The sequence below is a fragment of the Rhinatrema bivittatum genome, chromosome 4 (genome assembly GCF_901001135.1).
Source record: "Rhinatrema bivittatum chromosome 4, aRhiBiv1.1, whole genome shotgun sequence".
Classification (NCBI taxonomy): Eukaryota; Metazoa; Chordata; class Amphibia; order Gymnophiona; family Rhinatrematidae; genus Rhinatrema; species Rhinatrema bivittatum.
Genome location: NC_042618.1, coordinates 218,845,903 through 218,872,767, shown reverse-complemented (window position 1 = coordinate 218,872,767; position 26,865 = coordinate 218,845,903). Strand labels below are relative to the sequence as shown.

The 26,865-nt window shown below is 46.9% G+C and overlaps 1 protein-coding gene across 1 annotated transcript in view; it reads left to right on the top strand.

Annotated features, from left to right (window-relative positions):
* Positions 1 to 26,865, top strand: part of UTP20 (UTP20 small subunit processome component) — a 399,297-nt gene that overhangs the window by 287,240 nt on the left and 85,192 nt on the right. Inside the window, exons 45-47 of the mRNA XM_029599719.1 lie at positions 7,478 to 7,645; positions 15,097 to 15,263; positions 22,608 to 22,755. Coding sequence (XP_029455579.1) covers positions 7,478 to 7,645; positions 15,097 to 15,263; positions 22,608 to 22,755 — 483 coding nt within the window. The remainder of the gene's footprint in view (positions 1 to 7,477; positions 7,646 to 15,096; positions 15,264 to 22,607; positions 22,756 to 26,865) is intronic.

Sequence of the window (26,865 nt, the reverse complement as noted above, 5' to 3'; positions counted from 1 at the left end):
CCAGCAGCCAGTTTCCGGCATGGACTTAGCCCCCAGGAGGGAGCGGCTGAGAGGCAGCAGGTGCAAGCCCGAGCACGGCGGTGAAGGTATTTTCCTTCTCCCCCCGCAGCCGGAGACCACCCGGCATGAGACCGGGAAGCGCTGAGACAAGGTAAGGTAGAAAACTTTCTGTTGTGACCGTCGCTGCCCGACATCTCCACTACGCCCACCTTACCTCTTTGGCGACTCCCTCTTTGCCTGTTGGAAGTTTGGCTGCTGCGGCATTGTGGTGCCATTCTCCCCCGGCATCCCCGGACCGGCTAGACGCCGCACTCCATGTTTCCCAGCAGCCTAAGGGCGCGCGGCATGGCCCCGACTCAAGTACCAGCAGTGGCGCGAACCTCAGGGGCGTCCCCCTGAGGTGACGTCATCTCCACTGGATATTTAAGGTCTCTGAAATCGCTAACTAATCGAGTTAGCAAGGAGTTGGAATGGAATGTTTTTCTTACGCTCCTAGCTATTCTGCCTCCTCGAACTTACAAGGGGTACCCGCTTCTCAGGAGCCTCGTTTCTCTTTGCCTTTCAGGTCGCAGTCTGGAACTGGTACTCGCTCCTCGAGGGCCCACGTACCCGGACTTGCTACTGAATACCATTTCTGCCAGGAAGTCATCGCTGCCTACAGCACCAGTGAGTTACCATCTCTCTCTCAGAGCGTTCCCTGGAACCAGGTACTCGCTCCTCGAGGGCCTACTTCTTTCCAGCTCCTGGGCTGCTTCTAAGAGACTATTGTGTGAGAGTTACCATCAAGGTTCTGTTCCTGAACTCTGCATACCCTGCCTACTCACTTTATTCAGTTTCTCTACAGCTCAGTTATCCAGGATCGCTGTTCCAGTATCTGAGAGACTACAGCCCAGCCGGGCATTCCAGCTCACTACTGCCACCTCTGGTAGTTCCATATACTGTCTAATAAAAGAACTAGTGTGTGTCTGTCTCCATACTCTGAGCCTGACCGGTGGTCCCTCTCGGGATCTTCCCTTGGGGGCGTGGTCATCTGCCACTGGCCCAAAGATCCACCCACAACTACTTCAAACACCAACACTTTCTTAAGTCTCCGAGGCTCGGATAGCCGCACAGATCGCCTGTCAGCATCTGTTCCATTGGGTTGAACAGCCCCTTCCAGGCTAGAGCCCAATCCGGCTCGAGGGTCTAGCCACGTGGAGACCCTCCGGGGGGGGAGGGGGGGGAGGTCGCCATCTTAATTGTGTGGTCGCCGGTGCCATTTCCCCCCTTGATCACCGTACAGTCCATCTAACTGAGCTGTGCGCACAGCGAGGTGCATGAGGGTGCTGGGCGCATAGCGCCACGCTCAACAGCGCCGGGCGCACAAGCTCGGCTGCATGCACAGTGGCGCGTGCATCCCCATAAGTGCACAGACCGGCCTGCACGCATATCTTCGCAGCCTACAAGCACAACCTCGGCGCACCTGGAGTGCATATCTAAGCCTCCCGGCTCGCGCATCTAAACGCACAGACTGGGGTTGAACGCCCCTACGCGCACAAACCATGGCACAACCAGCCAAGAAAGCCAAAGCACAAGCCCTCTGCCCAGCCTGCCACATAAGAACTGCACAGCATGAAGAGGCTACTGCCCTGTGCCTACAGTGTGAGACTGCTCTGGGAGAACCAGGGCAAGGTCCCCCCCAGCCAGTACAGGAATCCGGATCCACTGATAGTACCCCGGACCTCTCTATCCCCAGCTTGTCCCTCCAGATGGGGCCCTCGGGGAATGCCGCTGGGTTCAATATAGACCCAGGTACCTTTTCCTGGGAGGAATTCTTTAAAGGTCTGCAAACCTTCGTCCAGGCGCAATCGGCGCCACCGATGCCACAGCCTCCACTAGAGGACCCTAACCTCCCAGGCCCTTCTCGGCCTCCCAGAGACGTGCCTCCTCCGGACAAAAGCCTAACCTTAGGCGACACGGACAACTCGGAGGAAGACCAAGACTCCCTGGAGGAAGGGGAAATCCCTCCAGGAACGGAACCATACCGAACCATGATGCGTTTCTTCTCCAAAGACAAACTACCAGACCTCATGTCCGGGAGTCTGAGGGAGCTGGCCATCCCAAACACAAGCGCCTCAGCAGAGCTAAAGATGAACCCTTTTCTGGTTGGGCTCCATCAGGCCTCACGCCATTTCCCTTTGCTGCAAGCTGTACAACAGCTAATGGACCTGGAATGGAATGCCCTGGAGGCCAGTGTTAGAGACCAGCTCCCCAAAGGGGAGAAGTTAGCAATCTGATAGAGGCCAGCTCCCCAGAGGGGAGGAGTTAGCAATCTGTTATAGATCTGCTCTCCCCAGAGGGGAGGAGTTAGTAATCTGTTATGAATCTGGATGCTGGATATTTCCGTAGAAGGAGGAGTTAACAAGCTATAAGCGATCAACCTGCCAAGGGGCGAAGTAGCACTCTCTACGGATCTTACTAAGGAGTAGCAATCTTTTAGTGCTCTGCTCTTCCAGAGGGAAGGAGTACCAAATGTTATGCTTTGTTCCTGTAGAAGATGAACCAGCAACCTGTATGATTCCCACGAGGAGATAGCAATCTGATATGGATCAGCTTCCGCAGAGATAGGAGTGATGGTCTGATGTGGGTTGGCTCCCACAGAGTGGTAGATGATGATACCGCTCTTATTAGTGTAGGAATAACACTTAGTAGAAATAGTGAATCCCTGGTCCTCAAGTGGAGATCCTGAGAGGGACCACCGGCTAGGCTGGAGTATTGAGACAAACACAGATAGTTCTTTATTAGACTGGAAGTAGAACCACCAGAGGTGGCAGTAGTGAGTTGATATGCCCGGCAGGGCTGAAGTCCCTCTGATACTGGAACCACGATCTCTGAGTTGTTGAGCTGTAAGGAGAAACTATAGGTAGTGAATAGACAGGGTATGCTTAGCATAACCAGTGATAGATGATACACTCACAATAGTAGATCTCTGTAGTGTCCTCTATATGCAACAGAGTGTCTTCAGTAATCAGGAACAGGAGCCGCGGGCGAGTACTGGTTCTTGTAAGCAGTCTGAAATAGAACTCACAATAAATGTGTATGGGATGGCTTCTGGAATAGAAGAGAGGCTATGAGAGATTTAGGAACGTAGACCCTCGTGGAGCGAGTACCGGTTCCTATCTATTAATCTGTAATGATAATCCATAAGATATAGGTAAGTGATATCGTCTGAGGAAGAAGAGAGTATGAGAAAGGAATTGGGAGCATAGGCCCTCGTGGAGCAAGTACTGATTCCTATCCACAATCTGCAATGGTAACTCACGATCTCCGTACCTGCGATAACGTCTTAGACTGAAGGGAGCCTTAGCGATTAGGAACAATGGCCCTCGTGGAGCGAGTACCGGTTCCTGTCTGTAATAGGACTCACTGTGTTCACGTCTGCGATCGCCTCCAGGCAATAGGAGTCTTTTGAGTCTTCGGGAACATAGGCCCTCAAGGAGCAAGTACCTGATCCCGTCCAACAATCTGAAATCAAGAATAGAGAGAGCGGAGCCCCCAAGGAGCGGGTACTCTTGGTAAGTTTGAAAAGGCCGAGCAGTGGAGAAGAATTCCCCTTGCTGATTCGGAGCATAGTTGCATGTAGCGTGGACTGCCGAAGCAAGTCCCGTTGGAGTTCCTTGCTAACTCAATGGGTTTCACAGCAGGAGAGCGGGGTTAGTCTGTAGAGGTAAGATTTCTTCTTATTTTGGTTTTCTTTGGTAAAATTACTCTAACGCTGTGCGAGCATGCATAGAGTCCCTAACTGCTATGGAGACAGAAAATACTGGAGAGCTGCACTTCCTGCAGGGGTATATGTTCTAGGGCTGACGTCAGATTGAAATTTGATCCGTCTCCAACTGCTATCAGGAATACACTATACCCATTGGTCTTGAGTCCATCTGCTACACGCTAGGAAAACCCATCTTTCCTAATTTCTTAGAGAGGATATTAAAAAAAAGTGCCTGGTGTTAGCAGTAGAATTACGTCCCTTAACAAATCCAGTCTGATCATGGATGCCTATGCTTCGGTCACAGACTCCGAGACAAAGCGGTCAGAGTAATGTCGGACAACGCCACATCAGTGGCCTACATCAACTGTCAGGGAGGAACCAGAAGCCAACAGATGTCTCAGGAAATAGATCTCCTAATGTCATGGGCGGAAGCGAATCTTCAAGAGATCTCGGCCATCCACATCGCCGGAAAAGACAATGTTGCTGCGGATTACCTCAGCAGAGAAAGTCTAGACCCAGGAGAATGGAGGCTGTCGACCACAACATTCCAATTTATAGTAAACCATTGGGGAACACCAACCATGGACCTTCTAGCAAACCGGTCCAATGCCCAAGTGCCCAGTTTCTTCAGCCGTAGGCGGGAACCTCATTCCCAGGGAATTGATACCCTGGTACAGACCTGGCCACAGGAGACTCTGTTATACGCCTTCCCGCCGTGGCCCCTATTGGGCGAAATCATCCACAAGATAGAACACCACAGGGTACCAGTACTTCTAGTGGCCCCAGACTGGCCAAGAAGACCGTGGTATGCAGACATGCGAAGACTGCTGACAGGGAGCCCCCTTCCGCTACCTCCACACAGAGACCTGCTCCAACAGGGACCGATCCTCCACGAGGATCCAGCTCGATTCTCTCTTATGGTCTGGCCATTGAGAGGACTCGCCTGAGGAAGAGCGGATACTCGGGGGCAGTAATTGACACCCTACTCCGAGCACGCAAGTTCTGCACAGGCCTAACATACATAAGGATTTGGAGAGTATTCAAAGCCTGGTGCGAGGACCGCGACATCATACCACGCTCAGTCAAAATTCCTGCGATTTTGGAATTCCTGCAGAACGGCCTACAGAAGAGATTGTCCCTCAACTCCATCAAGGTACAAGTGGCCGCATTGTCATGCTACGGAACCAAGAGCGAGAGCGGCAGCATAGCCTCTCACCCGGATGTCTCCCACTTTCTGAAAGGAGTCAAGCAGATCTGAAGGAACTAAAAAATGAAATTTCAGACCTATTAGTAAAAATTTGTAACTTATCATTAAAATCATCCATTGTACCTGAAGACTGGAGGATAGCAAACATAACCCCAATATTTAAAAAGGGCTCTAGGGGCGATCTGGGAAACTACAGACCGGTTAGCCTGACTTCAGTGCCAGGAAAAATAGTGGAAAGTGTTCTAAACATCAAAATCACAGAACATATAGAAAGACATGGTTTAATGGAACAAAGTCAACATGGCTTTACCCAGGGCAAGTCTTGCCTCACAAATCTGCTTCACATTTTTGAAGGAGTTAATAAACATGTGGATAAGGGTGAACCGGTAGATATAGTAAACTTGGATTTTCAGAAGGCGTTTGACAAAGTTCCTCATGAGAGGCTTCTAGGAAAAGTAAAAAGTCATGGGATAGGTGGCGATGTCCTTTCGTGGATTGCAAACTGGCTAAAAGACAGGAAACAGAGAGTAGGATTAAATGGGCAATTTTCTCAGTGGAAGGGAGTGGACAGTGGAGTGCCTCAGGGACCCTTACTTTTCAATATATTTATAAATGATCTGGAAAGAAATACGACGAGTGAGATAATCAAATTTGCAGATGACACAAAATTGTTCAGAGTAGTTAAATCACAAGCAGATTGTGATAAATTGCAGGAAGACCTTGTGAGACTGAAAAATTGGGCATCCAAATGGCAGATGAAATTTAATGTGGATAAGTGCAAGGTGATGCATATAGGGAAAAATAACCCATGCTATAATTACACAATGTTGGGTTCCATATTAGGTGCTACAACCCAAGAAAGAGATCTAGGTGTCATAGTGGCTAACACATTGAAATCGTCGGTACAGTGTGCTGCGGCAGTCAAAAAAGGAAACAGAATGTTGGGAATTATTAGAAAGGGAATGGTGAATAAAACGGAAAATGTCATAATGCCTCTGTATCGCTCCATGGTGAGACCGCACCTTGAATACTGTGTACAATTCTGGTCGCCGCATCTCAAAAAAGATATAATTGCGATGAAGAAGGTACAGAGAAGGGCTACCAAAATGATAAGGGGAATGGAACAACTCCCCTATGAGGAAAGACTAAAGAGGTTAGGACTTTTCAGCTTGGAGAAGAGACGAGTGAGGGGGGATATGATAGAGGTGTTTAAAATCATGAGAGGTCTAGAACGGATAGATGTGAATCGGTTATTTACTCTTTCGGATAGTAGAAAGACTAGGGGGCACTCCATGAAGTTAGCATGTGGCACATTTAAAACTAATCGGAGAAAGTTCTTTTTTACTCAACGCACAATTAGACTCTGGAATTTGTTGCCGGAGGATGTAGTTAGTGCAGTTAATATAGCTGTGTTTAAAAAAGGATTGGATAAGTTCTTGGGGGAGAAGTCCATTACCTGCTATTAAGTTCACTTAGAGAATAGCCACTGCCATTAGCAATGGTAACATGGAATAGACTTAGTGTTTGGGTACTTGCCAGGTTCTTATGGCCTGGATTGGCCACTGTTGGAAACAGGATGCTGGGCTTGATGGACCCTTGATCTGACCCAGTATGGCATTTTCTTATGTTCTTATGACCACCCCTAAAGTGGCCTGTGCCTCTTTGGAACCTCAACCTGGTCCTAGATTTCCTAGCAGGAACCTCCTTCAGACCTCTCCGCGGCCTGTCTCTGTGACTATTAACATTGAAGACAGCCTTCCTGCTGGCAGTCTGTTCGGCCCGTCGTATATCCGAGCTATAAGCACTGTCCTGCCGAGAACCGTTCCTCAGACTCACCCCAGGAGCCATCCAGTTACGCACAGTTCCGTCGTTCCTCCCCAAAGTAGTGTTTCACTTTCATCTCAACCAAACCATATCGCTACCATCGCCAGATGAGCATAAGAATTCAGAAGAGACTCGAAGTCTACACCATCTTAACGTCGGCAGACTCCTAGTCCGAAACCTAGAAAGGTCGGAATCCGTACGAAAGACTGACCATCTATTCATCCTTCACAGCGGGAAGAAGCAAGGGGAAGCGGCCTTGCGAACAACCATAGCCCGCTGGATCAAAGAAGTCATCAAGGCTGCCTTTGTAGAAGCAGGCAAGCCACTGCCTTTACAAGTCAAGGCCCATTCTCCTAGAGCCCAGGCAGTGTCCTGGGTGGAAACCAAGATGCTGTCACCCGCAGTTTTGATATTTGTGATTATAAAGTTGCACACTTTTCTCTTACATATGGTTATGACAATACTAATTAACATTTTGTTTCTTTGCTTCTTTTCTTTTGGTTCTCCATGGTTGGTGTGTACCAGATGTTAAATGCTTGGTTACCTTATGCTTGTCATTTCCATTACTCTCCTCTGTTTTTTGTATGCCATAAAAATTGTATAAATGAAAAGTTTCAAAAAAAAAAAAAAAAAAAAAAAAAAGCAGAGAGCAAAGTTTAACCCTTCTGTCTTTCGGTGTCACTTTCTTTTATTTCAAGATTTTTAATCATGAGCTGTTTGGAGACATCGCCGAGGAAAAGGAGGTGAAAGGAATCGTTTCCAAGGTCATGGAGGCCCGTAGTAGCAAAAGTTACGACTCTTATGAGCTGCTGGCCCAGTTTGTGAGCAAGGGGCAGGTTATAAAGCTTATCCTCCCACTGAAACAGGTAAAACAGGACCATACGGTCTGAATCCTCTCAAATCATTTCTCTCTGTGTAGGAATAAGTTGAACATGGATCAATTTAGGGGAAAAAAAAAAACTACATGGCTAAATTAGGCCCCTAAATTTAAGGAAAATTGGTTCTTACCTGTTAATTTTCATTCCTGACTCCTGGGTTTTGCCTCCCTTCCAGCGGATGGAGATAGAGAAAGTCTCTCTGACACTGCCATATAACCTGGTGTGCCACCTGCAATCCCTCAGTATTGACCTGTACCCTGTTAAAAGACCTGAACTTCCCCCTCCTGGTTTCCTCACCAGAGATAGCCAGTGATGAAACAGACTTTCAGTTGTAAAACATAACATTTATTAAGTAGTTTAGAGATCTTATAAGAAATGGCAGGATCTGTTTATTTCATACATACATATAAGTTAGGATAGAGGAATCTATAAGGAAATCAAGATTGTGTTTTCCTTATGGTAGTAAAGGAGCCCAACTTACAGAATATACTGTTTTGTGAGCAATGCCATTTTCTCATCGTTTTAAATTTTCATTACTTTTTTTATACACTGTTAAACATGGCTCTACCCCTCCCCTTGCTCATCCCTTACATCAGCTGGTTATTTTCTTTCATGCGCCTTTCAGACTTCACACATTCTGCTTACGTTAGTACTTCCTTTGTTTAACTTTTTTGGCACCTTTCTTATCTCACATTTGCCCTTTCTCAGCCTTGGGCTGACAATTACATTTTTCTCTCTTCAGGCCTTCTTATTCCAGTTACTTGTTAACATGAGGTAGTTTCTCTTAAAGCAGCAATTAACAAATAATCTAAATCTTCAACCCAAGCCAAGATATTACTGAACATAAACAAACCCACATAACATATCCCTCTGAACACATCCCCACATAACACATCCCTCTGAACACATCCCCACATAACACATCCCTCTGAACGAGCAGTAGGATGTGGAACCCCATAATGGGATTGATCCTTTCCAACCTTAACAACAGAAGAAATCAAACAAAGACTGAAGAATGGCACAGATTATTTACAATAACAGATTGAACGGACTCTCCAATCCTCCCCACATCAACTGGGTGGGACTCTGGACTGCTCTGTGGTACTACAAGAATGAAAATTAGCAGGTAAGAACCAGTTTTTCTTTCCCTGTACATACCCAGATCAGTCCAGATTCCTAGAATGTACTCAAGCTTCCCTAAACAGGGTGGGACTGCGAGAGTCCTACTCGAAGCACACTTTCGCCACAGCCCATGACATCTGGAGTCTGGACATCCAAACGATAGTGTCTGGTGAAAGTGCAACGCCACCCTACAAATCTCACATGGTGATACTTGTTGACATTCAGCCCAGGATGCGCTTGCAATCGAGTAGAGTGAGCTCTTAACTCCTTAGGAATATGGCGACCCTGACAGATGTACACTGAAACTATCGCTTCTTTCAGCAACCTCACTTTAGTGGACTTTTAAAGCCTTATGTCCCTTTTTTTGTGCCGCTCCATAGCACAAAAAGATGATCTGATAGCTGAAAGCTAATAGTGACTTTGAGATACCGTAACAAGGATCGTTTCACATCTAAGAGCCGCAACTCTCGCATGAGGTACCGCCATGTCTAGATTTGGAAGGACCAGAAGCTCTACTGATTGATTTAAATGAAAAGACAATACCACCTTCCAAAGAAAGGAAGGAACCATACGCAAAGAGACTCCAGAATCTGTAATCCTCAGAAAAGGATCCCTACATGTCAGAGCCTGTAGTTTCAAAACTTTTCTAGTGGAACAAATTGCCACCAAAAAAACAATCTTTAAGGTAAGATCCTTCATAGTGACCCTTCGAAGCAGTTCAAATGAAGCCATACATATCCCCCTGAGAACCAAGTTAAGGCTCCAGGGGGAACACAACTTCCACACCGGAGGCCGCAAATGCTTCGCCCCACAGAGAAAATGCACTACATCTAGATGTGTAGCTAGGGTTGCTCCTTGCCTCTAAGACAGCCCAATGCCACCACCTGGACTCTAGGGAGTTAAAGGCCAAACCCTTCACCAACCCCTGTTGTAAAATGGTCAAAATGTGTGCCACAGATGCTCTAGTAGGTTCAACCACCTGCTCTGTGCACCAAGATTCAAAAACTCTCCACACCCTCACATAAGCTAAGGATGCTGAGTCTTCCTAGCTTGCAGCAAAGTGGAAATGACATCCTCGGAATATCATTTGCACCTCAGACACTTCCTCTCGAGAGCCAATTCACGAGACAGAAGCGAGACGCCTAATCTGGAAATATGGGATCTTGGTGCAGAAAGTTCAGAAAAAAGGTGAGACTCAGCAGCCCATATACCACTAGATTGATCAAATCCTCAAACCATGGCCATCAAGGCCACTCTGGCACCACTAGAATCACCTCTCCTGGATGAATCTCTATTCACTGCAACACTTTGCCCATCAGTGACCATTGCAGAAATAAGTACAGGAGAACCCCTTGCGACCATGGGAGTAATAAGGCATCGACCCCCTTCTGCTCCATGTTATCTTCTACAACTGAAGTAGTGAGGAGCCTTAGCATTCCTTTGAGTTGCCATCAAGTCCATATGGAGCATGCCTCACTTACGACAGTTAAGCCGTACTTCTTTCTCCAATAACTCCCACTCCCCGGGATCCAGCTGGCAACAACTGAGAATATCTGCTTGCACATTGTCTGTCCCAGCTATGGGAGAAAGAGCCAATAATTCCAGAAGTCGCTCCTCCCAGTGTATTAACTCTTAGGCTTCCTGAGCTACAGCCCAATTCTTGGTACCACCCGGTCGGTTGATGTAAGCCACTGTTGGCGCATTGTCTGACAAAATTCTTACCAGCCGCCCGCGTAAGAAAGGTAGAAAGGCATGCAATGCAAACTGCACGGCTCTTGTCGCTAAGCAATTGATAGACCATGACGCCTCCACCACTGGCCCTGCGCCAGCTGAGTCTGACACATAACCCCCCCAACCAGAGAGGCTGGCATCGGTTGTGACTACTATCCAGTTCGGAACCTCCAAGGCTACATCCCAACTTAAGTGGTCTCGACCAAGCCACCATGAAAGACTGGACCTGGCCATCTCTGAAAGAGGTAACAGTAGATGAAACTGCTCCGACAACGGATCCCACAGGGAAAGCTATGTTCTCTGCAGTGGTCTCATATGAGCAAACGCCAAGGAACCAATTCCAATGTGGAAACCATGGAACCGAGAACCTGCAGGTAATCCCACACCTTGGGAACCACACTGTCCATCAAGCTGTGAACTTGCCTCTGCAGCCTGCCGATGAGCTCCCTGGTGAGAAGCACTTTCCCAATCCTGGTATCGAAAGGTGCCCCCAGGAACTCTAACACTTGAGAAGGGGTTAACTGACTTTTCGACAGATTCACAGCCCAACCTAGGGACCTTAAGCGCTGCAGTACCACTGCCACTGCCTTTCTGCAAAGAACCTCTGACTTTGCCCAAATAAGCCAATCCTCCAGATACAGATGAACTAGAATGCCCTCCTTACTGAGAGCTGCCACTACCACAGCCATCACATTGGTGAAGGTTCTTGGTGCCGTCGCAACCCGAAGGGAAGGAAGCAAAACTGAAAATGTGTCCCGAGAATCATGAACCTCAGGAATGTCTGATAATCTGGCCGGATCACTGTCTGCAAGAAAGCTTCAGTCAAGTCCAGAGAGGCCAAAAACTCTCTTTTGCGCACCGCTGCAATCACCAAACGTAGGGTCTCCATCAAAAAACGAGGAACTTTGAGAACTACGTTCACCTTTTTTAGATCCAAGATTGGGCGGAATGTCCCTTCCTTCTTTGGAACCACAAAATAAATGGAATACCTTCCTGTCCCCCCGTTCCTCCACAGGAACGGGTACGATAGCTTCCTGAACCCACCCGTCTTTTGTTTGCAGAGGTTCGAGACACCATGAACAAGTCCTTTAGCGGGCAATGAAAATTAAAGCATAACCTTGTCTTATCACACTTAGGACCCATTGGTCTTGCGTGATCTTGGCCCACTCCTTGATGAAAAGAGTCAACCGACCCCCTATGGCTGACACAGAGGAGGGGACTGACCTTGATTCATTGGGCGGACTTGAATCCCAAAGCTCCCTGGCCAGAACCATCTCTATTCGGCTTTTGGCTATGAAAGGACTGGTTCCAGAACTGCTGCCTCCCAGTGCCTTGTCTCTGGGCTCCTTCCGAAGCCTGATTCTGCCGATACCGCCGATTCATTCGAAAGCGAAGCCGAGTAGAGAAGGATCCTTTGATACCCCTTCGGCTTATCCTCTGGCAACTTATGCCCTTTATTCTCGCCAAGATGCTTCATAAGCTTCTCTAAGTCCTCTCTAAAAAGCAGTTTCCTCTTAAATGGTAGCGTCTCTAACTGAGACTTAGACCAAACGCCTGCCGACCAGTTCCATAACTAAAGGAGCCACTTGGCTGAGCCCGCTGACATCATAGTCTTGTAGGACATTAGGATGAGGTCATATAATGCATCTGCTCCATAGGCCACCATGATGGCTTCCAACCGCTCAGCCTGCTTGGCCTGTGATGCTGACATCGCCTTGTCAGTCTGCAGCTGCTGAACCCAGCGCAAACCAGCCTGAAGCATAAAACTACTGCAAACCGTAGCACGATTGCCCAGAGCAGACACCTCAAATATCTTTTTGAGATGGCCTTCTAACTTCCTTTCCTGCATATCTTTAAGCCCACAGAACCGGCCATGGAAATGGTTGTTTTCTTCATAACAGCCAACATTGAAGCATCCACCTTTGGCAGCCTCAACAATTCCAGTGTATCCTCTGGCAACAGATATAATTTGTCCATTGACCTAATAATCTTCAAACCAGTCTCTGGAGCCCCCCACTCTCGAACCACTAGCTTCTTTACTGATTTATGGAAGGGGAAGGCCTTCACTGGACCTCTTAAACCATCCATGATTGGATCCACCTCTTCCTGATCAGATTCTTCCCATGGTACCTTAATTCCCAGCTCCTTAAGGACACAGGGAATCAGAGGCCACAATTCTTCCCTGTGGAAAAGATGAACCACTTTAGGATCATCCCTTTCCACAGCTGGGACTTGACCCTGCCCCTCATCCGAATCCTGTCTCTCCGGAGAAGAATCCGCCTCCGGGGAGTCCTCTGCCGGAAACTCCCCATCATCCAACTTTCCCAAGGCCTTGTCCGCAGCATCTGAATGTGCAGCCTAACCCAGAATGCACCGAACTCTGGTTGCCACACTGGCCCACGTAACTTTGGGCCTCTTGCTAGGCCATGGACCTTGTGGGCCCTTCTGCCTGGAAAGACGGCGTCCTGCGGCCTTCCTGGTGAGATACACCTTATGGATAGCAGAACAGTCAGGAGAAAAACCTGTCAGATCCTCAGGATCCTCCTCAGACAGAGGTTCCCTGGCCCTCCCCGGTCCTCTGTGGGGCTCCGATCGGCCAGGGATAGCAGTGGAGGGAGATTCCCCCCCCCCCCCCTCTCCTTCCACAGTCTCAGTTGGAGATTCAAAATGGCTGCCATTCCCATGTGAACCAGGAAGAAGCTTGCAGCCACGCTGGCATCACCCGCGATCTTTATGGAGTCATGATGCCTCCCTGACGCTTTCACAAGTGTTCTCGAATTACCCTCTCCCCTGGAGAGGCAGCGGGAACACAGGCCAGTTCGGGACAGGCATGTGCACACATCACCGCACACTGAGCAGCAGCTGCTTCGCGGCATAGCTCTCGCCAGCTCGATCGCACGCACCCGACCGCTGCTCCGAGGATGCCAAAAGACACAGCTCTGCACCTACCAGGCTGCCTGAGATCTGCCCCGCCGAACGGACAACATTCCAAAAAGAAAAACAGAAAAGACCTTTTTTTTTTTTTTTTTTTTTAACTTTAAAACTATGAACATTTTCCTGAAGCTGGGCAGCAGGCTCCAGATGTCTTCCTGGGGGTGAGGATGCTGACACCACCAATTATCCACCCATGGCGGCAAAAACGACAGAGCCAAAAAGTGTCCTCAACCGCCTGCTCGTCCACCTCAAGACCAGAAGTTATGGCCTTACCAGGACCTGCCAACCTTCTAGGAGCAACACCTCTTTTTTTTTCCTAATCCTTCACTAACTTTTCCTTTTTCTTTTTTTTTTAAACTAATTTTTCAGATAGCAGGTTTTGCATCACCAACATCTGCTGGAGACAGAGAAATACTGAGGGACTGCAGGCGGCACATCAGGTTATATGGCAGTTTCTGCGAAACTTTCTCTGTCTCCGTCCTCTGGTAGGGAGGCAAAACCCAGGAGTCTGGACTGATCTGGATACGTATAGGGAACGGGAAATTTCAGCTGAATTCATGCACTTACGTTTTCAGTTGAAAAGTCCCATAAATTAAGGGCCCAAAAACTTGGGCTTCTAAAACTTAGACCTTTCAATGAAAAGACCAAGGCCATGTTCAGCACTCTCATAGGGAAGGAGCTAATCCCTGTCAGTACTGAGTTCTGAATGGGAATTGGTCTTTACATCATGAGGTAACGTGAATAAATGAATGCAAAGTGATGGTACCTGTCAGCTGTACTGGCATTTAGTAAATAGGTAAGAGTCTCTCTCTCCTGCTGTGCTTTGGGGACACTTTTGGTGGTTTGGGAATTAGGGTGGAGATATTTGTCCACAATTTTTAGAATGTAAGGTATGGGGTGGGGGCGGGGATCAACACTGCTTGGCCACTATAATGTTTTAAGATGGGGGTGGGGGAGCTTGGCCACTAGTTTTGTTTGTTTTTTTTAAATATTCAGAAGGCTGGTGAGAGGCAAGCTTACCCAGATGAAGTTATCTGGGTAAGCTTGCCTGGCATTTTAAGATTTCATATATAATATTCAGCGGAACACTTATCCAGCTATATTCCACTGAATATTCAGGAATCTCACTAATTGGCTTGTTCATTATCAACCACACATTTATTTAGTTTATTTGAGTTTGTCTTCGGTGCATTATTTTAGTGTTTTTCAACGTGAAGATGGCAGGCACTAAGGCAGTGCTGGTGGCAGGATAACTTGTTTGTCTATGGACCGATTGGGGGTGAAATTTGGTGGCAGGTTGACAATGGGCTTGGTATCTACCTCATTAAAAATTACCTTGACGCGATCATTGTCAATAGGGTGAAAACCTGAAAAACTCTCCAAGTCCTTGCAATTTGTGTAGTTTGTTCTCCTTGTTTAGGTCCTGTGTGTTCTACAATCTGTATTCAGGATTTTATTTCATTGCTGACCAAAGAAAACACCTCTTTCCGCAGCAGGGCAGTGTAAATCCACCTGTGAGGTAGCAGCCTCCGAGTATGTTAGATGTAGGATAATCTGGAGAAGTTCAGTGGCTGGTTATGATTGGCTGATTGGTGGTGCTTTGTTACAGTGTAGGGTAATCTGCTTTTTACAATTTTTTTGGTGCCATGTAGATCTTGGAGACCACCACCAGCCTGAAGTTGTCTCGTAAAGTGCATGAGGCATTACGCCGCATTGTGTTTGGATTAATAGCCAACGTGGACATGACCGCAGAAGTCATCCTCCTGCTCAGCCATGGCCTAATCAGTGAAAATCTCCCATTGTTAACAGAGAAAGTAAGGTAAGTCTGGAATAATGAGAAAGGAGTACAGTCACCAGAAATGCCTGCAGTTCTTTAGACATTTGCTGTAGTAAAGTCCAAATTCTTGAGCTGAGGAAGAATGTTGTGACTTTAAGCTGTGGTATGTTTGTTTGTTTATTTTTTTATTTATTTTATTTATAAACATTTATATTCTTTCTAAATCAATCCTGATGTTCTAGGTGGATTACAGTACAACATTAAAATCAGATTATAAAATTAACATACCAATTCAAAACAATCCACATGCTTAGTGATAAAATATTTAAAAAAAACAGGCAAAAGACATTAAAAACAATGTTTGCCAACTTTGTCTATGATTGCTGCTTTTTTTCAAAGTTATTTTGCAGTGTGGGGATGTTCTGGGATAGTTTACTTTTCCTGTTCATACCCAGATCAGTTCAGACAAGTGGGTTTTGCATCCCTACCAACAGATGGGAGACACTGCTACATATTTGAGACTGCCACCTGCAGCCCCTCAGTATTTCTCTGTCTCCAGCAGATGACAGAGGTGCAAACCTGCAGTCTGAAGACAAAAAAAAAAAAAGTTGAGAAGTTTTGGCAGAATCTCCCTGAGGTGTTAGGCTCCTTTGTGGACAATCCCTCAGGTGAAACAGGACGACCAGGGGGTTGGAAACCTCTGGCTGGTGTTCGCCCATGGCTTTCCAGAGGTCCTGAGAGCCAGGGGACTGGCTCCCTCATGGCCTCCGAGGTCTCCTCCTGCGAAGCTGCCATCCTGTTCAGAGAAGTACCCTGGTTTGATTGTATTAAGTTTTAATTGAGAAAAAAATAGGATAACGAAGTGACTGAAGGAACTGCAGTTGGGGCACGGTGGTGAGGGTGCCTTGGACGACAGAAGCTGTTGGCACTGGCAGGGGCTTGGGGTAGCTGCCCCTTTCCCTTCTCCCCGGGGTGCCCAGGGGTTAGAGGGAGGCCTCTTCCTGTCTGTCTATCGAGTCGGGGGGGCGGCGGCGCGGTGCAGTATATCAGCCACAGGTGCGGCCTGAGGTCTTCTTGCGTGTCTCGGACCTGTGATCTTGTCACGGCTGTGGCCTTATATTTTTTCCTGTGCACTGCTCGGGCCAGAACAACAATGCAGCACACCGCTTCAGCCGCATCCGCAACCTGCTGGTTGTTGAGTGAACCATGTGAGTGATGGCGCCAAAGCCACGCATGGCAACATGCAGGGCTTGCGGTCTGTGGTCCACAAAGCTCAACACTCATTCCCTGTGCTCTGGCTGTGCAGTGGGGGTTGAAGGTATCTCAGCGGAGGCGGGCTTGGAAAAAAGGTTCCTCTGTTCGGGGGCTGCAGCTGCGGTCCTGGAGGGACCCCGGAGTGCAGTCGTGCCTGTGGGGGATAGTAGGCAGGGGTCCTCGGTCTCCAGAGAGCCCAGGGATTTCCCCTCCGCCTCTTGGATGGGGGAGGGGATTTGGATGAGTGCCTTCTCGAGCAGGGCACTGAGGGTCCCAAAAATTTTTCTTCAGAGTTTGTTCTTCTCCTGCATAGGCCTTCCCGGCGAGGAAGGGGTGGGTGTGAAGTGTCCAAAAGAGAGGCCACCTCGTCATTCTTCTGGGAGACCTAAGGTGGTGTCTTCAGGAGGTTCCGGGGATCTGCTGCAATGCCTGGGTCAGGGTCGCGTGGGTTCGGAGGCTGATCCCAGGGATTTGGGAGATTCTGATGATCCACAGGAGCACCCTCTGGATCAGCCTGGGGCAGATCTAGATGTAGACGTGGATGCGACTCCGAATGTGGACCCTGATGCTAGTAAGGATGATTTTGATCCAGATGAGTTTCCGGTGTCGGAGGCGGATGACGCTTGGGAGGACCACTTGTTTAAGAAGGAGGAATTACACCCTCTTATTCACCAGGGGTTGGAGGAACTGGGGATTAATTAAGATGGCTCAGGAGGAGTCTGATAATGAGGGCCTGAATCCAGTTCTGGCTGGGCTGAGTGGCACTCCTAGTACTTTTCCCTTGTCTAAGAAGATTTGAATGTTGGTTAACCGGGAATGGGACTTTCCGGAAATGGGTCTAAAGTTCGACAGGGCTATGGCTAAGCTTTACCCACTGATGGAAGTGACCTTGGAGCTTCTACAGGTGCCTAAGGTGGATGCAGCAGTTTCAACGGTTACCAAGAAGATGACCATCCCAGTAGCAGATACTGCCACCCTGAAGCATGTTCAGGACCGCAAGTTGGAGATACAATTGAAGTAGATGTTCGAGGTTTCCACCTTCAGTCTCTGGGCCGCAGTTTGTGGCAGCATGATGCAGAGGGCCTTTTTGTGCTGGGTGCAGAAGGCACAGGAGCAAGCCTCATCAGGGGATGTCATTGCTGTGCAGTTGACGCCCATGGAGGCTTGGAGTGGCTTATGTTGCAGACATGCTTTATGACTTGGTTTGCACTTCAGCCACGAGCGTGGTCTTGGCAGTAGCGGCACGCAGGTTTTTGTGGTTGCGAAATTTGGTCGGCTGACATGGTCAAAGGCCCAGTTGTGCAATCTTCCCTTTAAAGGAAAACACCTTTTTTGGAGAGGATTTAGATCAGCTTATGAAGACTTTGGGGGAGTTCAAAGGGAACAGGTTGCCCGAGGATAAGAGAACCAGCAAGAAGGTTTTTCTGTCTCGCTCCTGTTTTCGGGAGTTGCGTAGGTTTCGTTCAGGCAAGACCTCCTCTGGTTCAGGAGTGAAGCAGTCGTTAGGGTGACAGCAGTCCTTTTGAGGCTTCCGCAAATCTTCCAGGGATGTTGCTGGTCAAGTGGCTGGTATTGGAAAGTCAATGCAATGAAGCCAACATTGCCTATTCCTCTATAGAAGCGGTAGGGGGCAGATTTTATTTATTTATTTATTTATACAATTTTTATATACCATTGCACAGCAATATTCCATCACTATGGTTCACAAAATTTAAAACATAAATTAGTACAAACACCTTAAAATTAAACTTGCATTACTAATTATAACTTAATACAACAGTAGTAAAATTTTAAGATTGTCCAGCTTTTACGAAGAGTGGGCCAAGATTACCTCAGACTGTTGGGTTCTAGAGGTAGTGAGAGAGAGGGCTGCACTCTAGAATTTCCATGCCCTGTCAGGGATGCCTTTCTGAAATCCCACGTTGCTTCTCGAAGCAAGCAAGAGGTGATGTGGGAGATTCTGCAGAAGCTGTTAAATTTAAACGCAATAGTTCCTGTCCTGTGGGAGGAGCAGGGACTGAGAAGAAACTCCATTTATTTTGTGGTTCCCAAGAAGGAGGGAATTTTTTGGCCCAATCTCAACTTGCAGAAGATGAACTTGGTCCTGTGAGTTCCACATTTTCGAATGGAGACGTTGCGCACTGTGATAACAGCAGTCCGCAGAGGAGAGTTCTTGGCATCGTTGGACCTGACAGAGGCGTACCTCCATATTCCCATTCGAAAGGACCATCAGAAGTTTCTTTGGTTCATGGTGTTAGGACAACATTTCCAGTTTCGAGCTCTTCCCTTCGGCTTGGCCACGGTGCCATGTACCTTCACGAAGGTGATGGTAGTGATAGCTGCAGAACTTCGGCAAGAAGAAATTTTGGTACATCCGTATCTGGACGATTGGCTCATTCGCGTGAAGAAGGAGGAGGAGTACGTGTGGTCTCTCCAGTGAGTTGTGGACACCTTGCGGTCACTGGATTGGATAATCAATGTGGCAAAGAGTCACCTGGTGCCGACCCAGTTGTTGGAATGTCTAGGGCCACTTTTCGATTCCCAGAAGGGCAGGGTGTTTCTGACCTCGGACAGATTGTCAAAGTTACAGGTGCAGGTGACGCATCTATTTCGTCTGGGATTATTTGCAGGTCTTAGGGTCCATGGCTTCCATGTTGGATTTGGTTCCATGGGCCTTTAAGAACAAAAGAAATTGCATGCTGGGTCAGACCAAGCCCAGCATCCTTTTACCATCAGAGGCCAAACCAGGCCATAAGAACCTGGCAAGTACCCATGCACACATGAGACCTTTACAGAAGGCACTCTTGTCCAGGTGGAATCTGTTGTCAAAGGAGTATCATCTGCCTTTGCCTCTTCTATGAGAATCCAGGTCCAGTCTCTCGTGGTGGCTGTCTCATCAAAATCTGGAAAAGGGAATGGATCTGGAGACCCCGAACTTGTGGTGGTCACCACGGACACTAGTCTCAAGGATTGGAGGACAGTGTGCCTGGACTGTGCTGTCCAGGGCTTTGGTCCATCAATATTCTGGAAACACAAGGGTGGTCAGATGGGCCCAGGAAGCTTTCCTCCCCTGAATCAGAGGCTGGATGGTTCGAATATTCTCGGACAGTGCAACGACTGTGGCATACATCAATGGGCAAGGGGGGGTGAAGAGTCACGTGATGGCTCTGGAAGCTCGACAGTTTGTTTGGGTGGAACGCCATCTCGAGGGAATAGCAGCTTCTCACATCGCAGGTGTGGACAATGTGCAAGCAGATTTCCTCAGCATGCAGCAGTTGGATCCGGGGGAATGGGAGTTGTCCTTGGAAGCTTGGGATCACATCTATGCCAGGTGGGCTGTTCCCCAGTTGGATCTCATGGCGACGCATGCCAACGCAAAGACAGCGAGGTTTTTCAGTTGCACAAGAGAGGTTGGTGCGGTGGGGCTAGATGCTCTGGTGTGCATTTGGCCGATGGGGATCCTACTGTACATGTTTCCTCCTTGGCCATTCATCGGTCGAGTTCCGCAGTGCATAGAATTGCATCTGGGGACGGTGGTACTAGTGGCACCGGTGGCCGCAGCGGCTGCAGTTCGCAGATCTTGTGCATCTTTCAATAGAGGTACACTTCAGGTTAGCCCACCTGTCAGGGTTGCTTCGTCAGAGCCCCATATTTTTGGATTTTGAGAGGCAGTGATTGGCCTGAAAGACTATTCGGAACTGATTTATTTCCAAGCTTCTTCAGATGCGACAGCCCTCTACACCCCTGGCATATGTCATTGTCTGAAGGGTTTTTGAGTTATGGTGTCTACAACGGCATTTGGATCCCCTGTCTGTAGACATTCCCCATTTCTTAGCCATTTTGCAGGAGGGGTTGTTTAAGGGTCTAGCCTATAGCTCGCTCCAGGTTTCTGCCTTGGGTTCCCTTAGGGGGAAGTTGCAGGGGAAGTTGTTGGCCTCTCATCCTGATGTGGTTCGATTTCTAAAGGGGGTGAAGCATTTACACCTGCCAGTTCGGAAGTTGGTGTCCAGATTGGAACTTCAGTTTAGTTCTGCAAGTACTCTGTGGTGCACCTTTTGAGCCCTTGAGAAGAGCGACTTGAAGGACCTGACTTTGAAGGACAGTGTTTCTGGTGGCCATATGTTCTGCCAGACAGATTTCGGAATGCAGGCACTGTCTTGCAAGGACCCCCTTTTTGCGTATATCTAATGACAGAGTCACATTGCGAATGGTGCCCTCTTTCTTACCGAAGGTGGTGTCCTCTTTTCATGTTAATCAGAGAGTAGATCTCCTAGCCTTTCTGGAGTGGTCTAAGGATTCCCCTCAGGATAGAGAGCTGCATCTTTTGGATGTGCAATAGACTCTGTTACGGTATCTGGAAGTCACCAACTCTTTTCAGCGATCAGATCACCTTTTTGTATTGTTTGGTGGCACAAAGAAAGGGGATAAGGCTTCTAAAGCCATGATTTCTCATTGGCCGAAGGAGGTCATTTGCTCTGCTTATATTTGAAGGGTTGTAAAATTCCAGTGGGATTGAAGGCACATTCTACAAGAGCGCAGGCAGTTTCCTGGGCAGACTGTCAGTTTCTGTCTCTTCAGGAGATTTGTAGAGTTTCGGTGTGGTCCTCGCTTCATACTTTCACCAGGCATTACCGTTTGGATGTGCGGGCCGAGGAGAATGATCCTTGGGTGACAGTGTTCTTCTTGTAGGTCTTTTGGGTTCCCGCCAAGTTTAGGGGTGCTTGGGTACATCCCACTTGTCTGGACTGATCTGGGTATGAACAGGAAAGGAAAATTGGTTCTTACCTGCTAATTTTCGTTCCTGTAATACCACAGATCAGTCCAGAGACCCACCCGTCACTGCCAAAAGACTGTATTTCCTGATATAATCGATGTACTATATTTCAAAGAGTTTTTTTTTTTTACAGTTTTTGTACATATGTTGCATTCAGAATGTTGTTTGGTTTTTGGATGTATGAGAGGCTCCAGTGCAGGGGGTTCCAACCCTGAGTTGCCTGTTCACCCTGGAAAAGGTTTAGGGTTTGATCTTTGGCTTGGGTACAGGTCAATACTGAAGGGCTGCAGGTGGCGCTCTCAATATGTAGCAGTGCCTCAAAATTTTGTTTTCTGCCTCCATCTGCTGGTGGGGATGGAAAACCCACTTGTCTGGACTGATCTGTGGTATTACAGGAACGAAAATTAGTAGGTAAGAACCAATTTTCCTTTGTAGCACCTCAAATTGCTCCTGCTCTTGCAATCCTGAACAGAAACCGCCAGTGGTGCAGTGGTTTTGTGATCTCAACAAATTATCCAAGTTGGAATCTAGATCTGTAGAGACTGAATGGGAATGTGCCACTGCTCTGCTACCTTTCAACACATTTATTAAATAAAATGACTGTTCCAATGATATTTATATTATTTGAACATAAGCACTCGGCTAAAATTATGAGTGTAAGTTTTAGATTTGCAGTCACAACATCAAATGGCCATGGTGGAATGGGAATATTTAAGGTCTATTTCTTGCCTGATCACGTCCTCATGCACAGGTTTTTCAGTCATTTGGTAATCCATCTACCACCTTCATCTCTAGAGAGGTTTATTTTAGGAGGTGCATTTCCATTGTTCTTCAGTATGCAACCTCTCTCAGTGCAAACTGGAAATAATTCCTGAAAGTATTACCTCACGCAGGAATTGTTTTCATGAAACTTCTAAGCTCCTCCCTCCCACAAACAAATCTGCATTTGTTTCGTCAGTGATCAGAAGTCTGTGTTGCAGAGTTCTAATGATCATATTAGTGCTGGAGAAATATTGAATATTTAAACTTTGTGATACCTTTTTTTTATTGGACCAACTATTTTATTTGAGACCACATAGATCCCTGCTTCAGGTGTGATTATAAGGCTGAAGGAAGGAAGCATTTATACCTAGAGAGCATTTACACTGATTAATATCTAGGCATTTATAACATTTTGCCCCACTATATTCACTAGCTGTATAGATACTTCCTTTCTTCAGCCTTGCAGTCAGACCTGAAGCAGGGATTGTGGTCTAATAGAATCTCTTACTGATGCCCTGATGAAAAGGAATCAGAGCCTACAAAGACTGTATTGTACCAAATGGAATAGAAACATAAATACTAATTTTAATTTTCAGAAGTAAAATGTCAGCCCAGGGTCTGCCAGATCCTCGCCTGCAGCTTGAGAGCTGCCTGTTAATCCAATCAGCCCCAGCCAGAGGAGGGCAAAAAGCTGCCGTCAGCAGTAAGACCAATATGCATGTCTTGGTGGATTCAGGACTTCGGGTAAGGACTGTGCTTAAAATAAATAATGGCCCTCAGGCATCCAATGAGTGTTGGGGGAAGAAGGAAGAGTCAGGTTTGGGTGTTTATAAAGCAGCAAATTAATCTTGGCCAGACCGTATTGTGTTTGAAAGTCCTGACGAGAACTGCACTTGAACCTCTGCCCTTCCTAAATATTTCCTTTGCTGGAAATCTGCTGATCATTATTAACAAGAAAGACTGGAGCTATGCAAGGGGAAGAGTTAGACATGTTACTCTTAGTTACTCATGCACAATATCTGTGTCTCGTGTCCCAGTATTTGGGTCATTGAGCTGCCAGATATGGTCTGACTCTCAATTCATACTCCTACTCTTGACACTTGGATTTGTTTCTGAAAAAGCACTCACAGCACTTAGTTGGAGATTGGCTGAATTTTGGATTGCAAGGGTCTGTGGCCCAGGTGTGCATGATCTGATCAGGGTATTTTGGTCACATTGTGATTTTTGGAGCACAGTCAGTGGTTTTATTTTTGGATCCAAAATTTGACCTTAGGATAAAAAATAAATAAATCAAACCCTTAATCAAAAAATACAAATCCAGGATTGTGATCCAAAATTGTATCATGGCCTCACAGAATATGTAGATTGGACCATGCCCCCAAATCCTCACAGTTTAGAAACAGGCTCATCTCTGCCCTCATTTCTTGCTACTCCGGTAACTTTTGAGTAGTTGGTGGTTTAAGAACATAAGAAATTGCCATACTTGGTCAGACCAAGGTTCCATCAAGCCCAGCATCCTGTTTCCAACAGTGGTCAAACCAGGCTACAAGAACCTGGCAAGTTCCCAAACACTAAGAAGATCCCATGCTACTGATGCCAGTAGTAGCAGAGGCCATTTCCTAAGTCAACATAATTATTAGTTAATGGACTTTTCTTCCAAGAACTTATCCAAACTTTTTTTTAAATCCAGCCACACTAACTGCACTAACCACATCCTCTGGCAACAAATTCCAGGGCTTAATTATGCATTGAGTGAAAGAATTTTCTCCGATTAGTTATTAACTTCATGGAGTGCCCCCTAGTCCTTCTAATATCCGAAAGTGTAAATAACCAATTCACATCTAGCCGTTCTAGACCTCTCATGATTTTAAAGACCTCTATCATATCCCCCCTCAGCCGTCTCTTCTCCAAGTTGAACAGCCCTAACCTCTTTAGCCTTTCCTCATAGGGGAGCTGTTCCATCCCCTTTATCATTTTGGTTGCCCTTCTCTATACCTTCTCCAGTGCAACTATATCTTTTGTGAGATGCGGTGACCAGAACTGTACACAGTACTCAAGGTGCAGTCTCACCATGGAGCGATAGAGGCATTATGACATTTTCCGTTTTATTCACCATTCCCTTCCTAATGATTCCTAACATACTGTTTGCTTTTTTAACTGCTGCAGCATACTGAGCTGCTGATTTCAATGTATTATCCACTATGATGCCTAGATCTTTTTCCTGGTTGGTAGCTCCTAGTATGGAACCTAACATCATGTAACTTCTGCATGGATTATTTTCCCTATATGCAACACCTTGCTCTTGTCCACATTAAATTTCATCTGCCATTTGGCTGCCCAATTTTCCAGTCTCGCAAGGTCCTCCTGATATTTATCACAATCCGCTTGTGATTTAACTACTCTGAATAATTTTGTATCATCTACAAATTTGATAACCTCACTCCTCGTATTCCTTTCCAGATCATTTATATATATATTGAAAAGCACCGGTCCAAGTACAGATCCCTGAGGCACTCCACTGTTTACCCTTTTCCACTGAGAAAACTGACCATTTTATCCTGTTCTCTGTCTCCTGTCTTTTAACCAGTTTGTAATCCATGAAAGGACATCGCCTCCTATCCCATGACTTTTTAGTTTTCTTAGAAGCCTCTCATGAAGGACTTTGTCAAACGCTTTCTGAAAATCCAAATATACTACATCTACCAGTTCACCTTTATCCACATGTTTATTAACCCCTTCAAAAAAAATGAAGCAGATTTGTGAGGCAAGACTTCCCTTAGGTAAATCCATACTGACCTTGTTCCATTTAACCATGATCTTTTAAATAATTTCCACTATTTTTCCTGGCACTGAAGTCAGGCTCACTGGTCTATAGTTTCCTGGATTGCCCCTGGAGCCCTTTTTAAATATTGGGGTTACATTGGCTACCCTCCAGTCTTCAGGTACAATGGATGATTTTAAAGATAGGTTACAAATTTTAACTAATAGATCTGAAATTTCGTTTTTGAATTCCTTCAGAACCCTGGGATGCATACCATCCGGTCCAGGTGATTTGCTAATCTTTAGTTTGTCAATCTGGCCTACTACATCTTCCAGGTTCACAGTGATTTGGTTCCGTTCGTCTGACTCATCATCCTTGAAGACCTTATCCAGAACTGGTATCTCCCCAACATCCTCATTAGTAAACACAGAAGCAAAGAATTCATTTAGTCTTTCTGCAATGGCCTTATCTTCCTTCTTTTTTTTTTTTTTTTTTGCTATTTTGGCCACTGGAGGTCTCTACAGTATTTACTCATAATATCTGCAAGGAAATCCCATTATATTGATATCTACCAAATGCTTTAAACAAGGTTTTCCAAAGCATCAACTTACACCTTGACATTATTTCCTACTTTTAGTCTTCTGCTAAAGTCTTCTCTTTTAGGGGGTAGTTCCAATATATGGTATAGTGTTGTACTTTTTTGAAATAAAATGTCTTTTTTTTAAGATAACCGTGCCCAATTTAAAATAAATATATCGTTCTTTCAGGCCACTCTTCACCTGTTTTTGCTGTTGTAGTCATCCTGTACATCTATCCACTTGATACCTGCGTGAAGCTCAGATGAGGATCTGCACAGCAGAACTCTGATTTATATTGATTCATCATGGTTAGGGTGGCAAAATAGGAGGAGCCTTCATGACTTTCAGCATTAATAATGGCTTTTAGCATTAAAGTCTTTTATTCAAAAAATATAGTTCTGAATAAGGAAGAGGAGATCTTAATAGTGGTATTCCTACAACTGAAAGGGGGGGGGTGGTTGTTTTTACATTTTATTTTACTGGTGCTTTAATGATTATGTGTGTTTCAGCTGCCAGTCGAATAATCTTAGAAATGTTTTTGCTAGTCCTGCCAATTTTGTTTAGTTTACTTTCCTAAATGACAGACTTTCCTGTTTTTCCACTACCCTTCAGTGCTTGCTCCCTTCTATGTAAGATACAACCCTATCCTCTTCACACCCCCCCCCCCTCCCCCGTGACCCAAGACTGCTGCTGAGATGACTGGGATATAAAATAGGGAAAAAATGAATGAAGGGTTATGATGCCGGCGCCCCGGTTCTGATTTGAGCTAGATGCCCAAATGAGCAGAAAGAAACCGCCTCCCATCAAAAAATCATTTTCTGTTTAAATCTGTGGGTTGTGCCAATAAATATCATGATTTAGTCGATGGAAGATTTTTCCTGGTCTTTTATATAAGACAAGCCGTTAAGCCCGTTAAAACGGGCTACATCCCTCTGTCTCTCACCTCCCCCTCATTCTCTCTCCCCTCACTCTTCACCACCTCCTCCCCCCCTCCCTCACCCACTCCTCCCTCCCTCCCACTCAGTCTCACTCACTCCCTCCCTCTCTCTCCCTCTCTCTCGCTCAGTCCCACTCACTCCCTCTCACTCAGTCCCACTCCCTCCCTCCCTCTCAGTCCCACCTCTCCCTTTCACTCAGTCCCATTCTCCCTCCCCCCTCTCACTCACTCAGTCCCACTCTCCCTCCCCCCCTCTCACTCACTCAGTCCCACTCACTCAGTCCCCCCTCACTCACTCCCTCCCCACCCATTCTCTCTCTCCGTCCCTCCCACTCAGTCCCTCCCACCCACTCTCTCTCTCCGTCCCTCCCTCCCACTCAGTCCGTCCCTCCCTCCCTCGCTACTGGCCGCTACCGCCGCCGCCCGCTGTCGCCACCGCCGCCCGCTACCGCCACCGCCACCGCCCGCTGCCGCTACCGCCGCCGCCATTTTTTTTTTATTTTTTTACGCACGGCTCTGACCAACGTGCTGGCCCGCACATGCGCGGTAGAGCTGCTCTCTACTGCGCATTTGCGGGC